General features: G+C 38.4%; 1 protein-coding gene across 1 annotated transcript in view; it reads left to right on the top strand.

Moving 5' to 3' along the window:
- The window catches only part of LOC150086960 (KICSTOR complex protein SZT2-like), a 1,378,951-nt gene that overhangs the window by 782,097 nt on the left and 579,491 nt on the right, over positions 1-17,363 (top strand). The window contains exon 40 of the mRNA XM_090372336.1: positions 14,166-14,304. Within this exon, the coding sequence (XP_090228462.1) occupies positions 14,166-14,304 (139 nt within the window). The remainder of the gene's footprint in view (positions 1-14,165; positions 14,305-17,363) is intronic.

Here is a 17,363-nt window from a genome sequence, read left to right as displayed (position 1 = left end):
ACCTTTGTCTTCCAACCATGCCACCATCAGTGGAACAGGATACCACATTTTCCAGTGGTACTTTTTTTTCATCAAACCATGCTTTTACAGCAGCAAAAATGGATGCTCCTATACAGTCAGTTTCTGTAGATTTTACAAACATCTCTTCTTGCAATTTATAATCATCATCGAAATAACAACTGTATGCCATTAGAGGGGCCTTATTGTCAGTAACTATGGATTCATCAGACTGAATAGAAAATTTTCTCATTTTTAGTTTGTCAATTAGCTGCTCTTCAACATTAACTGATATCTCATCGATTATTCTTCGAATTGAATCGTTGCTCAATGGCAATGCTATTAAAATACTGGAAGCATTTTGATGCATCACTGTTGAAATTACAGTCTCTAATGCAAGTCATATAACAGTCTCACCAGCTGTATGAGCACTAGCAGTTTTTGCGATGATTTCTGCAATTTTATAAGACGCAGTCCTTCCAACGTCATTTGTTTGTGTATTCTTAGGAAGTAACAGTGTTCCATTGCTCAAATTTCTGTTTTAAATTTTTAAACTATTCGACATATGCCCCATAACAGTAAACACCTGAAAAGGCATTATCAGTGAATGGGACTTGCTATCTGTCTCTGAAGAAGAGATAATACAAGAACTCAGGGAACAAAAAATGACTCAATAATGACCAAAAAAGATGGCATCCTACTACCAACCAGGTCCATCATTTTGACATTTAGTACTCCGACTCTTCCATCTTCTGTTAAAGCAGATTATTTAAACTGCAAAATTCGGCCCTACATCCTAAATCCCATTCACTGCTTTAAGTGCCAGAAGTATGGCCATTATCACACGGCATGGCGAAGCGATGCTGTATGTCCTATTTGTGGCTCTAAGAAGCATTCCCAAGGAGACTGTACAGCTTCCACTCCTACTTGCCCAAACTGTAAAGGAAGCCATCCTGCATTTTATAAAGCATGTGACCTTTGGAAAACAGGGAAATTAAGAAATATAAAGTGCAGCATATAAGTCACATACCCTGAAGCAAGGAAGCAAATACTGTTAACCGTGACTAGCCAATCATATGCATCGGTCACTAAAAACAGCCGGTCAGCTGCAACACAAACAGATATCTCCATAGAACCAAACATTTCCTTTGCCAAATGGGCCAAAACTGTGCTAACGTGCAATAAAACAATCTACAGTTAGTGAAACCAGCAACACGCCAATCAATATCCCAACTGATGCCATCTCAACTTTGCCCGAAACAACAAAATCTGTTAGTGGTGAAAACCAGAAGAAAGTGAAACCACACTATAAGTACATGGAAATGGAGGTTCAGTCAGAGGATGATGACACAGTACTAGAATTACATGCCAATGATACAATGGGCACAGGATTCCCAATCTTTCCCAAAAATGAAAAATCAAAACTAAGCAGACAGAAACCTTCTCAGAAAAAACAGTCAGATCAGTCTTCTTCAAATAAACCTAACCAATGAACAAATTACTACAATGGAATTGCAGAGGATTATGCAGTAGGCGTGTGCTTACAGGAAACAGTTTTATCACCAAAAGTTTCACTCAAATTCAAAAACTGTACTATGTTTAGGTGAGACAGGAATTCTGACTCTTCTCCTTGTGGAGGGGGTAGTTATTCTTGTCAAAACTGCCATACAATCAAGACATCTCCAACTAGAAACCAACTTAGAAGTTGTAGCATTTCGGATGGCAATGGGAATATCATTAACCCTTGCATTTCTCTATATACCACCTAATTGTCCTTGTTCCCAGACTGAACTTGACAATATTTTAATACAACTGCCACCTCCTGTCTGTTTACTTGGTGATTTCAATGATCACCATCCATTGTGAGGATCTTCCATCATGGATAGGAGAGGCCAATTAATTGAAACATTCCTAGATAACCATAAGTTGACTGTATTAAACACTGGCTCTCCAACTCATGTTCAGCTACCTACAGGTACAACATCTGCCATAGACTTATCCATTTGTTCAGCATCTCTTTTTCCAAGCATGGAATGGTTGCTGCTGAATGATCCATTCTACAGTGACCATTTTCCTATTATAAGTTCAATTCAAACACAGGTCATGTCATGCCCTAAAGCCCAAACTTCTTGGAATTTCCACAAAGCAGACTGGAAAAACTATTCTACTTGTGTCCTATTCAACAAACAGTATGTACAGCAGCAACATATTGATGAAGTAACCGAACCCATTACCAGCCATATATTATCAGCAGCCGAAATTTCCATTTCAAAATCCAACCAGCACAAATGGGTACACCAAAACGAATGGTGGAATGAAGATTACTCCAAAGCTAAAAGAGAAAAAAAACTATGCTTGGAACCAATTTCGAAAATTACCAACTACCACCAACCTAATTGTTTTCAAAAAACTCAGAGCCAGAGCAAGACAAATTAGAAAAAAGGAACAATGTGATGCCTGGATTAACTTTGCCTCAACTATTAACAAAAATACTGACACTCACATTATCTGGCAAAAAATACAAGCACTCAAAGGCAAATTTCTACCATTGCAGCCTCCAATAATAGAATGGAATGGGTAGGACGTATCCCCTCCTACTGGTATTCCAAATGCTTTATCAGAATCTTTCTGTGATATTGCTGTCTCCACCTCTTATGCAACCTCTTTTCAACGCATTAAAACTAATAAAGAACATATTAAGTTGAATTTTTGAACTAGTCGATAACTTCCATATAACCAACTTACTCTAGCTGAGCTCAAAGAGTCCCTGAGCAAATCTCCATCTAGTGCAGCTGGACCAGATGGCATTCACCACAGTATGCTCAAGCATCTATGTGAACCCAATCTATGCATGCTATTGCTCTTTTACAGCCGGATCTGTTTAGAAAATACATATCCTCTGTCTTGGCGTCATTCTTATATTTGCGCTATACCAAAAGTCCAGCAAAGGTCCTTCTCAAATTCAGAATTATAGACCGACATTGTTGACAAACTGTTTGGGCAAAATATTTGAAAGATGGTGCATAAGAGGCTCACCTGGATTCTAGACTCCCAAAATCTACTCTCTAATCATCAGTATGGCTTCCATAAAAACAGGTCCACCCTAGAGTTACTTGTAAAAATTGAATCCGACATTCGTAACGCATTCATCAGGAGACAACATCTAGTGATGGTCAACCTGAATATTCATGAAGCATTTGACACCACATGGTGTCATGGTATCATTAAAGATATGCATCAGTTAGGACTGAGATGCTATCTCCCTTTAATAATTCAGAACTTTTTAAAATTACACACATTTCAAGTCCAAGCGGAGATGAATGGAAACCCCTGGTGCCATTTGACACTAAACACACTCTACACATTTCAAGTTGGATATCGAAACATGCTGTCAGTATCTCACATTCAAGAAGAGTGGTGTCATGCTGTCTGCATCTCACATGCTGTCAGCATCTCACATTCATTATCGAACCTTGTGTTGCCCCACAAGGTTCGATATTGAGTCCAACCCTATTTGCTATTAGGGTCAACAATATATTGGAAGACCTTCCAAAAACTATTGAAGTATATATGTATGCTGACAACCTCACCATATCCTGCCAATTGCAAAGTATGAATACCATCAAAAGACAAATGCAAATTGCTCTAACAAGATTTCGTCTTGGACCTTACGCAATGGATACCATCTCGCTGAACAGAAATCCACTACCAGGCATTTCTGCAAACTTCAGTCACTTCATCCTGATCCAGAGCTAAAGATAAATAACATGCCAGTTCCTGTTTCTCACACTGTTTGTTTCCTTGGCTTGATACTCGATAGGAAACTGAACTTTCAAGCACATGTGGCTTATCTTCGTACCATCTGCTTAAAGAAATTGAACATCCTCCGGTGTGTGTGTGTGTGTGTGTGTGTGTGTGTGTGTGTGTGTGTGTGTGTGTGTGTGTGTGTGTGTGTGTGTGTGTGTGTGTGTGTGTGTGTGTGTGTGTGTGATCCATGTCATGCGGCGCTGATCGACATACCCTCATCCATATTTATAGAGCTCTCATCAGGTCTCGCTTGGACTATGGTTCTCCAGTGTATGACTCTGCTAGAAAAAGTACTTTAGGGCAATTAAACACCATCCAGCACAGTGCTCTGAGAGTTGCTCTAGGGGCTTTCAGAACCTCCTGGTTCAGAGCCTATACATCGAAGCCGATGATCATCCCTTACATCTTTGCAGAAAAACATTACTTCTGATATATGCCACAAAAATCCACAGTCTTCCCTATCACCCTAGTAGGAGATGTCTGTACAATACCGAATGGGAGTCATTTTACAACAGTAAACCAAATGAAAACCGACCTGCTCCACTTAGATTTAAGGAACTAGCTCAATCGTGGAATATAGAAATTGGGAATATATTTCAGGACAAGACACCATCAGATCCACTCTAGACAAATATCTGTGCAATATATGATGGCTATTTTCAATGGTGGGGAAAGAACACCCTGTCTCCTTCCAGTATCGCCCAGTTACATGCAACTTACTCGCTTTCTAATTCAACAGCATGTGAAATCTATACACATGGATCAAAAACCGAGACCCAAGTAGGTGCTGCCGCAATCTTCCCATCATTCACCACTTCTGTCTCATTGTCTCTAGAATGCAGTATCTTCACTGCTGAGCTCTGTGCTATAAACTTAGATCTGGATCACATTATTCAACTACTAATTTCATCTGCTTTAATATACACTGACTCGCTCAGTGCTGTCTCCACCAAAAGCAGTAATACCAACTCCTCTCACCCTGTAATAAAAGAAATACATTCTAAATTACTTTCATTTAAATCAATTCTAAATCAGTCAAACCAAATTGTGATATTCTGCTGGATCCCGGGGCATTGTGGGATAACAGGAAATGAAAAGGAGATCTTGCAGCCAAACAACCAGATACTTCCATTTTGAAGACTTTTCAAATTCTCTATACCGCTTTCAAACCAATCATCCATAAAGCACGTTACAATAGTTGGTCAACAATCTGGAGAAGTTATCCATGGAACAATCTTTACGGAATAAAAGTAGATCCAAAGCTGTGACTCTCCAGCTGAGGCACCTCCATAGCCAGGTGAGCAGGAGCAGCAGTGCGTAGCACACGCTTCTTGATTAAACCGGGGTTCGAGCCCGTGACCACCAAATACGGAGGATGCGGAAAGGTCAGGGAATGACCACCGCATATCCTCGGAGCAATATGGCCTTAGTTGCTAATGCTCCTAAAAAACCAAATAACAACAACACTCCAGCTTTCGGAAATGCAGATGAGAAGAAATAGTTCTAGGAAGACTAAGAATTGGTCATACCTCGACTCGCACACCTCTATCAATTAACAAATGACAGCATTCCTTTATGCAAATCATATCATGTGCAACTGACTATTCGTCATTTATTAGTTGACTTCCTCACCTTTTCAATATCCACTCAAACAGCTTTAAATCATCTGCTAATATCTTCACTAACATTATTGCAGATTCTTGGAGATGACCGTAATAAAACAGAACTGTTTGCCTTCCTAAATAACATAGGAATATACCATAAAATTTAACAGTTATTACAATAAAGTTAGTATTTCCTATTACCAATTAGAAAGATACAATATGGGCCTAGCAGCTTATGTGTCATTAAATTTCATAACAACAACAATTTGTTATAGTACACCAGTCCAACTAGGTGTGCTTTATGATGGATGTTATCCATCATAAAGCACTCCACATTATTTTAGGGGCTTTTTGAAGCTCCACAGTATAAACAGGAGAGACTGCTTCTATAGGGATGGGATACACTTAAGTTGAAAGGGTGCAAGAGCGTTTGCTGAAGCTATTGAGGCAGCATTAGGTAGGTCAGAAAACTGCTAGCTTGGAGGGGGGATTCATAAACTAAAAGGTTAAAAATAGCCACAGACAGAGGTGAAGGTGATTCTTGCACTACTTCTATTAGAATGAGCAGCGGCCTGGAGCGAGGAGCGCTGGGGGTTTCGGGGACTGATGGCAGTCATCATGAAACAAATGAATATGTGGGCTGTGTTAGGGTAACTAAGAATAAGAATAGGTGTATGTATACTTGCATGTACACCAATGCTAGAAGAAAGTAAATAAATTTGTTGCATTTGAAGTGCTGGTTAAGACATCAAAGTCAGATATTGTTGGGACATCAGAGACGTGGTGTCACACAGATATTAGGAATGTAGAATTGGAATTTGGGGAATAAAATGTGTACAGAAAGGATAGACAGGATAGGAAGGGAGGAGGGGTTATGCTGTTAATTAAGAAAAACATAAAATCTAAGAAAGTGCATCCAGTTGATATAGGTGAACAGTGCAATGTTGAATCAGTTTGGTGTGACGTAAGCAATGGGAAACCGAAATTAAGAGTAAGAGTGTGTTATAGGCCTAATGACTCGAATGAGTACAACAAACAATTGTACAGAGAAATAAAGTGGGCTAGTAAATTGGAATGTCTTATAATGGGGGATTTTCACTTCCCAGATATTGACTGGAACTTGTGGGTTGGTCACTCGCACACTAGCAAGACTTTTATGGATTTATTGGATGATTGATTTCTGCAGCAGCATATTCGAGAGGCAACCAAGGAGGGTAATAATCTAGGTCTGGTTATCAGCCGTGATCATTTGTGTATTAAGAATTTGCAGATAAAGGAACCACTAGGTGGCAGTCATCACAGTGTACTGATGTGAGATTTACTTTTGAAGGTAAACATAAGAAAGGCATCTGGGGTGGATGGGATCTATCCAGTTATATTAAAGGAGGCGGCAAAGGAACTAAGCAAACCCTTAGACATAATTATGAAGCATCCTTGGACTCAGGGAAAGTCCCCACAGACTGGAGATGTGCAATATCTGGATATCCCCAATCACAAAGGGGAATCGAAGTGTAACACAAGTAATTACAGACCAGTTATTTAAACTTCTATTCTGGGTAAAATAATGGAGTCACTGGTTAATAATGCATTGCAAGATCATCTAGACAAGACTGCAGCAATAATTCAAACACAGCATGGGTTCATTAAGGGAAAGTCTTATCTGACAAATTTGATTGGATACTATGATGCAGTTACAAAGGAACTGGATGCAAAAAAATAATTTTGATATCATATACTTGGATTTCAGGAAAGCTTTTGACACTGTTGTGCATGAAAGACTACAGTACAAATTGGAGCAGAATGGTATCAAGGTAAGTTGTTACAATGGATAAAAGGGTGGTTGAGTGGGAGAAGACCGAGGGTGGTAATCAATGGACATTGCTCTTCATGTACTAATGTTATTAGTGGAGTCCCACACGGTTCGGTATTGGGCCCACCTGTTGTTTTGTATATTTATCATATTTATCAATGATATTGATGAAGGTATATCAGGCGTATTGTCGAAGTGTGCAGATGATACAAAGTTTGGCATGGTTGTTAATGACAGTAATGGCAGTGTGCTACTGCAACAAGGTGTTAAAAAGTTGAACATATGGGCTGAGAAGTGGCAACTGAAGCTTAACGTTGACAAATGCAAAGTACTGTGTATCGGCTGAGAAGTGTCAACTGAAGTTTAACATTGAGAAATTCAAAGTACTGCATATGGGTAGAAATATCCCCAGAGGAACGTACCAACTGTGTGGTACTACACTTAGGGTGGAAGAAAATGAAAAAGACCTGGGAGTAATTGTGCAGTTAGATATGAAGTTTTCTGAGCAGTGCAGACAGGTGCAAGAGCAGGTAATGGGGTTTTGTCAGTGATGTACAGGAATTTTGCTAGCAGCGAAAAGGAGGTGATCAATTTTCCCCTTGTATAAGACAACAGTCAGGCCACACTACGTACAAGTCTGGAAGTCTCATTTTAGGAAGGATGTAGATTTGCTTGAGTGTGTACAGAGAATGGCAACAAGATTGGTGAGGGGAATGAAGGGGTCGGAGTCCTCTTACCAAAGAGGCTAAAATTCTTCAGATTGCAGCGGCTGGAGACTAGGCACCTGTGAAGTGATCTAATTGAGGTGTATAAGGTGGGATTCTTCTGCTTGCTCAGATTACGAACCTAAGGGGGTATAAATTGAAATTGAGGCAAGTGAGTTGTAGAATAGATGTGCGGAACTTTGCCTTTATCCAGTAGGTGGTTAATTGCTGGAACAAACCTCCATCTGTCATTGTGGAAGTTGATTGCTTAAATAAATTTGAGGTGGAACTGGGCAAACTTTAAGAGGGAATGGTTGTGTTTTTTTTTTTTTTTTTTTTTTTTTTGACTAATGCTACATAAGCTAATACGCTTGTTTTCTTGCATCTATTACTATGACTACTATATTAAGCGAGAGTGTTATTTTGACACTCCTAATGACTGGGTATCTATTCTTGTCAAAACTATAATACCCTCAAGACATCTCCAACTACATACTTCCTTAAAACGTCTAGCAGTTTGGATAGCAATGAAAATATCGTTAATGGTTGTGTCCATTTAGATCTCACTGAATTATCCTTGCTCCCAGACTGAACTTGACAGCCTTATCACACAACTTCCACCTCCTATCTGTTTAATCAATGATTTCGGTGGTCACCATCCATTGTGGGGATCTTTCACCATGGATAGGAGAGGCCAATTGATTGAAATATTCCTGGATAACTATAATCTGGCTGTATTAAACACTGGGTCTCCAACTCAAGTTCAACTACCTGCTGGTACAAAATCAGCCATATACTTATCCATCTGTTCAGTATCTCTTTTTCCAAGCTTGGAATGGTTAGTGCTGAATTATGCATCCCACAGTGACCATTTTCCCATTATCAGTTCAATTCAAACACGTGTTGTGTTTGACATGTGTCATGTCCTAAAGGCCATGCTTCTTCGAATTTAAACAAAGCAGACTGGAAAAAATTTTCTACTTGAGTCCTCTTCGACAACCAATATGTACAGCAAAAACATATTGATGAGAAAACCAATCATATTACCACCCATATATTATCGGCAGCAGAAATTTCCATTCCAAAATTCGATCAGTGTAAGCATGTATACCAAAATCAGTGGTGGAAGGAAGATTGCTCCAAAGCAAAAAGAGAAAAAACTGCGCTTGTAACCCATTTCGCAAATTGGTAAACTGCCACTAACCTAATTGGTTTCAAAAAACTCAGTCACAGCAAGACAAATTAAGAAAAAAAGGCAAAATGTGACTCCTGGATTAACTTTACCTCGACTATTAACAAAAATACTGACACTCGGGTTATCTGGAAAAAACAACAAGCACTCAATGGGAAATTTCTACTGTTACAGTCCCCAATAATATAATGGAATGGGAAGTACTTATCCTCTCCTACTGATATTGCAAATCTTCTGCTGAATCTTTCTATAATATTTCTGCCTCTTCATCTTATGTGACCTTTCAACACATTAAAACTAATGAAGAATGTCATAAATTGAATATTCTAACTAGTCTCTCACTTCTGTATAACTAGCCCTTTACTCTAGCTGAACTGAAAGAATCCCAGAACAAATCTCAGTCTAGTGGAGCAGGACTAGATGGCATTCACTACGGTATGCTGAAGCATCTATGTGAACCTGATCTATTCATATTATTACTATTTTACAACCGTCTTTTAAGAAAATACATACCCTTTCTCTTGGCATCATTCCTATATTTGTGCTATACCAAATCTCGGCAAAGATCCTTCTCAAATTCAGAATTACAGACCGATGTCATTGACATCCTGTTTGGGCAAATATTTGAAAGTATGGTGGTTCTAGACTCCCAAAATCTAATTTCTGATCACCAATATGGCTTCTTTAAAAACAGGTCTAACCTAGATTTACTTGTCAAAATTGAATCCAACATTCGTAATGCCTTCATCAGGAGATGACATCTAGGGATGGTCAACCTGGATATTCATAAAGCATCTGACACCATATGGCATCATGGTATCATTAAAGATATGCAAGGGTGCCTCCGTAGCCAGGTGGGAAGGAGCAGCAGTGCGTAGCACACACTTCTGGATTAGACCGGGGTTCGAGCCCGTCACCACCAAATACGGAGGATGCAGAAAGGTCAGGGAATGACCACCGCATATTTCCAGAGCAATATGGCCTTAGTTGCTAATGCTCCTAAAGTAAACCAAATAACATAACATAACATAAAGATATGCATCAGTTAGGACTGAGAGGCTACCTCCCTCTAATAGTTCAGAACTTTTTAAAGTTACGCACATTTTAAGTCCAATATAAAAACATGCTGTCGGCATCTCACATTCAAGAATAGGGTGTCCCACATTGGACTCAATATGGTTCCATATTGAGTCCAATCCTATTTGCGATTAGGATGAACAATATATTGGAAGATCTTACCAAAACGATTGAAGTATACATGTATACTGATGACCTCGCCATATTCTGCCAATTGCAAAGTATGAATACTGTTGAAAGACAACTGCAGATTACTCTAACCAGATTTCATCTTGGACTTTACACAATGGATACCATCTCGCTGAACAGAAATCCACTACCAGGCATTTCTGCAAACTTCAGTCACTTCATCCTGATCCAGAGCTAAAGATAAATAACATGCCAGTTCCTGTTGCTCACACTGTCTGTTTCCTTGTACCATCTGTACCATCTGCTTAAAGAAATTGAACATCCTCCGGTGTGTGTCCATGTCATGGGGTGCTGATCGACATACCCTCATCCATATTTATAGAGCTCGCATCAGGTCTCTCTTGGACTATGGTTCTCCATCAATTAAACACCATCCAGCACTGTGCTCTGAGGGCTTTCAGAACCTCCCTTACATCTTTGCAGAAAAACATTACTTCTGTTGTATGGTGCAAAAATCTGCAATGTTCCCTCTGACCCTAGTTGGAGACGTCTACACAAAACTGATTGGGAGTCATTTTACAATAGTAAACCAAATGAAAACCAACCTGTTCCCCTTAGATGTAAGGAATTGGCTCAATCATGGAATATAGAAATCTCGGTAATATATTTCAGGTCATGACACCACCAGATCCAACCTGGATAAATATCTGTGCAATATATGATGACTATTTTCCAAATTTGCAGAAAGAACACATTGTCTCCCCCCCCCCCAATATTCCACAGTTACATGCAACTTACTCTCTCAGTCACAGGCCTATGAAATCTATACAGATTGATCAAAAACTGAGATCCAAGTAGGTGCTGCAACAATATTCCCATCATTCACCACTTCTGTCTCATTACCAGTAGAATGCAGTATCTTCACTGCTGAGGTTTATTCAATAAACTTACCTCTGGATCACATTATTGAATTTCTAATACCATTCGCTTTTATATACACTGACTCGCTCAGTGCCATCTCTGCTATAAGTAGTAATACAGACTACTCCCACCCTGTAATAAAATGAATACATTCTAAATTAATTGCATGCAATGAGTCAAACCAAACCATTACATTCTGCTGGATCCCAGGGCATTCTGAGATAGCATGAAATGAAAAAGCAGATCCTGCTGCCAAACAACCACATACTTCTATTTTACCGACTTGTCAAGTTCCATATACCAAATTCAAACCCATCATTCATAAAGCATGTTACAATAGCTGGTCAATAATATGGAGAGGTTATCCAGGAAACAAACTTTACCGAATAAATCCAGATCCAAAGCTGTGGCTCTCCAGCTTTCAGAAAAGCAGATGAGATGAAGTAATTCTAGGAAGGCTAAGCTAAGAATTGGGCATACTTGCCTCACACACCTCTATCTATTAGCGATGACAGTGCTCCTCAATGCACATCATGTCGCGTGCAACTGACTATTCGTCATTTATTAGTGGAGGTGTCCTCACCTTCTCACTATCAGCTCAAACAGCTTTAAATCATGTGCTGATGCATAGTCATCACTAACGTTATTGCAGATTCTTGTAGATGACCCTAATAAGAAGGAACTGTTTACTTTCCTTAATAACAGGAATATACCATAAAAATATAACAGGTATTACAGTAAAGTTAGTACAGGTAGCCCTCATTTTGCACTGTTATGATTTGCAATAACACTGATCACTAACCACAATGTATTTTTATTATTATTTATTTTTTTTTTTTTTTGCAATTTTTTTTTTTTTTTTTTTTTGCAAATTTTTATAAATTGAAAGTTTAAAATTGTCAGACAAAATTTATCAGCATCATACTGTGCTATCAACTGTTAATGTGATTTAGGACAATCTGAGGCAATCAGTAATTACCACATCCGTATGAGAGACGAGAAAGATTCCTGCCCTCAAAGTAACCACTCATGGATGCGGGTAGTAAAAGGCCATGTGGTGAACCATTCAGTTGGTTGTTGTTGTTTATGCTATTTACACGTGTTGGAAATTTATTACGCTAGCATTTTTTATTAATTGTGCTATTAATAAATTAAATAAAAATAATATTGTTATCGGTGTGCAGCTTTTGCCAATCGTGTTATAAAGTTTTTAATTTAATAGAATAAAGAAACGGCATGTCTAGTAAAAGAAGTTCATTGAATCCTAGTGCAATATTCGGAGGATGGGATCTGGTGAAAGCTGCCCTAATGTGTGTAGGGCTATGAATATGCCTCCATCAACTATTACTACAACTATGAACAGGAGCGGATTAAGGTCGGTTGAGGCCCCGGGCGCAGAAGAAAATATTGGGTCCCTTAAAAAAAACAGAGAGACAGGGAAAATAAAAATACATGTTAACCATTTTTTTAAATAAATAAAAAATATTATGTACTATTAATGTTTTATTTCCAATAAAATTTGAATATAATATATGTATAATATAATTAATAATAGCATAATAATAATCACAAAGTTTTGAACTAATATGTTCAACTAATTTGTTGGGGTTTTGCGTGGGCCCTTCAGAAGTCGGGGCCCAGGGCGCGTGCCCGGTGCGCCCGCCGTTAAATCCGCCTCTGACTATGAAGAATGCCAATAAAATAAAACAATCAATGCAAAGTGGTAAGTAAAATTTTTGGTGCCCGGAACCTAACCCTGTGATTTTCAATTGACTCCGTTACATAAAGGGTTCCATTTGCGCTGATTCCATTTGTGCCTGTACCCCCAGGAAACTAACTCCGATGTAAATCGAGGGCTACCTGTATTTCCTATTAACCTTTAGAAAGACACAATATGGCTCTAGCAGTGTATGTGTGTATCGGAGCAATATGGCTAATGCTCCTAAAAACCAAACAACAACAACAGCAGTGTATGTGTTGTTAAATCCCAACACAATAACAACATACAAGGCATCTATAAAAATTACAATTTTTTTATTAAATACACAAGTAGACAGCAGAAAAGTTGAAAAGAACAAGCTTTACCATTTTACAATTTCCACTGGAATTCAGTTTGTTCACTGCACAGTTATATCATATGCTTTTTGCTTTGGAACATATTGAGCCTTTTCCCTTTAATGTAAACTTCAATGTAAAATTCTGCCCCCACCCATATAAAAAAAAAAATCTTCAGTTGAACATGCAGTTCCCCTTAAATTGTGAAAATGAACATGTAAATTCTGCAGCTAAAATTGCAGTAGACCTCAGTTCTTTCCCAAAGAACTGAGGTCTATTGCAATATAAGTTACAATTTTTTTAATAGTGTTTTTAAATTTGTTGGCATATATAAGATAATTTTTTTTTTTTTTTTATTAGATACACAAGTAGACAGCAGGAAATTTTACAGGAAAAAGTAAATACTAAATTATTCCAAAAACCTGATCCTAAGCAGTGGATATCTTGTCTGTATAAAAACAGAAAGGAAGAGGTTATTCTTGCCATCTGTGCATTTGCCACACTCACTTACTTGCCTATATCTACACTATGAACTAGTTGCCAGTGCCACCTCGTAGTATGTTGCAAATTTAAGGAATTCATAGCTCTAAGAAATGCCTTAAAGAATAGGCAAAGCATTGAAAAAAATCTTCACCTTTCTTAAATTAATATATAAGTATGACTGCATTTAGGAATGCTGAATCACAAAAATTAAACATGTTTCTTTCATAATTTTCAATAGGTAATGCTCAATACCTCAACTTTTGCACCACCAACTGAACAACATAAATAGTATATTTTATGTTGCTTACTTAATATTACTTTAATCGTGTGTATTATAAAATCTTGAAGTATTTCCTTTTTAATGTATATAAAATGATCAGTTACAGGAATTTAGAATTCGGCTGTGTTCGGGATATTCTGATAAGGACCATTCACAAGATGGCATATCTTTAATGTCTAGCACGTCTGTTTCCAAGAAACCTCAGCAGTGTATATCACTTCATGTACATGGAATTGGTGAAGTAGGTTAGTATATTTATGGAGTTATTTATTTAATTTGGAAGATTGTAATTTTTTAGCTGCAGTTTTTACTTAAATTCAGTGGTATTTGTTAAGTTATATCTAAGTAAATTAATAATATATGTTAATAAAATATTATATGTACTGTGTAATATAATAATATAAAGCTTATGACAAGTAAAAATATGAAACCTTCTCTCTCTCTCTCTCTGAATACTTAAAATCATAATATATTCTGTATTATCACGATCATAATATAGGCATTAATCTTGCCAGTGCATGGATTTATTCCCAAGAAGATGTTTGCTTCAGTGACCCAAAGAGGTGGTATTCTAAATAGTGTGTCTGGACTATACAGTGGATACGCCAAGACCCTCCCTGCTATTTCAAGCCATTACTAGTTCTGCATGGCTGAGTATAGTATAGTTTAGAATTGCATGGCATTGCATAGCCATACAGTAAGGTCATATACCAGATGTCCCAAAAAGGCCTGAACTATTTCATAAATTCATTAAAAAAAGAAAAACAAGTTTAATAAAAAAAAAAAAAAAAAAAAAAAACAAATTTAAAGCCAATGAATTAACAACTCAAAAAGCATTTTTACCATATTAGGTGATTATAGGTGGTACTTGTCATATAAGAGTAGTGTAAGTGAAAATGGCATCTCCTCAGCAGAAGGCTCAATGTGTGGCATGGTTCATTGAGACCAAATCTGATGTTCAAACTCAAAGAAATTGTCAAGCAAAGTATGCACAACAACCACCATCAGCATTCATGAGTGGCATCGAAAGTTTATGAAAATGGGAAATGTCGATGACAAAAAAAGTATGGACAGGACATCCTAGCACAAGTGCAAAGGTGTGATATAGCTTGCTAAGAGCCCTTCCAGATCAATCAGAGCTGCCTCAAGGCAGTTCTGATTGATCTGATTGTACAGAGCCCTGCACAAACATTTAAGTTCTGTGCATACAAAATGCAGCTTATGCAGGCCTTGAAGTCTCAATGTAAACCAAAGTGTTTCAAATTTGCATTGATTGTGCTTCACCATATGGATAGAGACAAAAAATTTTTAAGCAGGTTGCATTTTCCAATGAGTCCACATTCCATGTTTGGGAATGGAGAGCGTGCATAATGTTCTAATTTAGTGACTTGGAAAACCCACACATTGTACAAGAATTCGAAAGAAGCAGCAAAAAGCTGACAGTGAATATTTGCTGTGGACTTCTGCATTGTCGCATAATTTACTCTTTCCCTTTTTCACAAACAAACTGTGGATTTGAACACTTGGATATGCTTGAGATTTATGCCTTCCCATAGATGGAAGAACTTCAGTCTTGTCTTTGTGCTTAATTGACCCAAAGAGATGATATTCTAGAATAGTGTGTCTGGACTATGCAATGGATATGCCAAGACTCACCCTCCCTACTACTTCAAGCCATTACTAGATAGGTGGAACAGGACCAGGGTATGTGTGACAGGGGCAGAAGTTGATGACATTGTAGAGCAGATATCATCTTTCAGGGGCACAAAAGTTGATATTGTTGTACACTTCGGAACTAATGACATTAAGAGTAAAAGATCTACAGATTTACTCAACAAGTACAGGTCAATGTTGAAAAAAAGGGACAAGTTAGGTTTGAATGTGAAAGTGTCTGCAATTCTGCCTAGACACGATAGGAGGAAGTATATGACGAGAGCTTGTGTCAATCAATTTGGCCCTGGAGAGATTGTGCAAGGCTCAAGAGGTAGAATTTTTCTCAGCATGGTCTGTGCTTGTTAAAAGGAGAGACTGCTTGTACAGGGATGGGATACACTTAAATAGAAGGGGGGTGCAAGAATACTTGATGATGCTATCGAGGCAGTGTTAGGTGGGTCAGAAAACTGCTAGATTGGAGGGATACGCAGATAGATTAATAGTAGCCACAAGCAGAGGCAAAAATGATGCTTGCATTGCTTCTATTAGAATGAGCAGCAGCCTGGAAAGCAAGATAATGGAGATTTCCAGGACTGCTGGGAATTATAGTGGAACAAGTAAATACATAGGCTGTGTTAGGATCGAAGAGTACATGTACATGCAAGTATACATGCACATGTAGGAACATGTGCATGTATACTTGCATGTACACCAAGCTAGGGGTATAATTAATAAATTTGTCGAGCTTGAAGTGCTAGTCAAGACATCAAATGCAGATATTGTTGGGATATCAGAGACAGTAGTAGTAGTAGCGGCATGTGATGCAAGAAAGCAAGTGTATGAGCTTATGCAGCATCAGCCAAAAAAGGAAAAAAAAAAAAAAATCACACCATTCCCTCCAAATGCCTGCCCAGTTCCTCCTTAAATTTATTTAACCTATCAACTTCCACAGCGACAGATGTAAGTTTGTTCCAGCAATTAACCACCCGCTGGCTAAAAGCAAATTTCCGCACATCTATTGTACATCTGTCTTTTCTTAATTTCAATTTATGTACCCTTAGGTTCGTAATCTGAACAAGTGGAAGGATCCCATCAGAATTCAGCATGCTCAACCCATTCAAGGCCTTATACACCTCAATCAGATCACAGCACAGGTGCCTAGTCTCCAGCCACTGCAATTTGCAGAACTTAAGCCTCTCTTGGTAAGAGGATCTCTTCATTCCCCTCAGGAATCTGGTTGCCCTTCTCTGTTCACTGGACTAGCCAGGTGAGTAAATTGCCTGCCTGGCAACCCAAAGGTCGCTGCTTCGGGCTTGGATCAGAGTACTGCAAAAACCTTGGGAGGTGCATTATGACCACAGAAGCCGATGCGCCAACAACTAACTAAAACAAAACAAACATCTCTGTACACGCTCAAGAAAATCTACATCCTTCCTAAAATGAAGCCTCCAGACCTGTACGCAGTACTCAAGGCATGGCCTGACCATTGCCTTATACAGAGGGACAATCGCCTCCTTTTCCCTGCTAGCAAAATTCCTATATATCATTGACAAAACCCCATAACTTGCCTGGCAGCCTGTCTGCATTGCTCATAAAACTTCATGTCTGACTGCACAATTACTCCCAGGTCTTTTTCATTTTCTACCACCTT

The sequence above is a fragment of the Mastigoproctus giganteus genome, chromosome 4 (assembly GCF_048544385.1).
Source record: "Mastigoproctus giganteus isolate SK-2022 chromosome 4, ASM4854438v1, whole genome shotgun sequence".
In the NCBI taxonomy this organism is placed as follows: Eukaryota; Metazoa; Arthropoda; class Arachnida; order Uropygi; family Thelyphonidae; genus Mastigoproctus; species Mastigoproctus giganteus.
The sequence above is the reverse complement of the archived record's forward strand: the minus strand, read 5'-3'. Positions and strand labels throughout refer to the sequence as shown.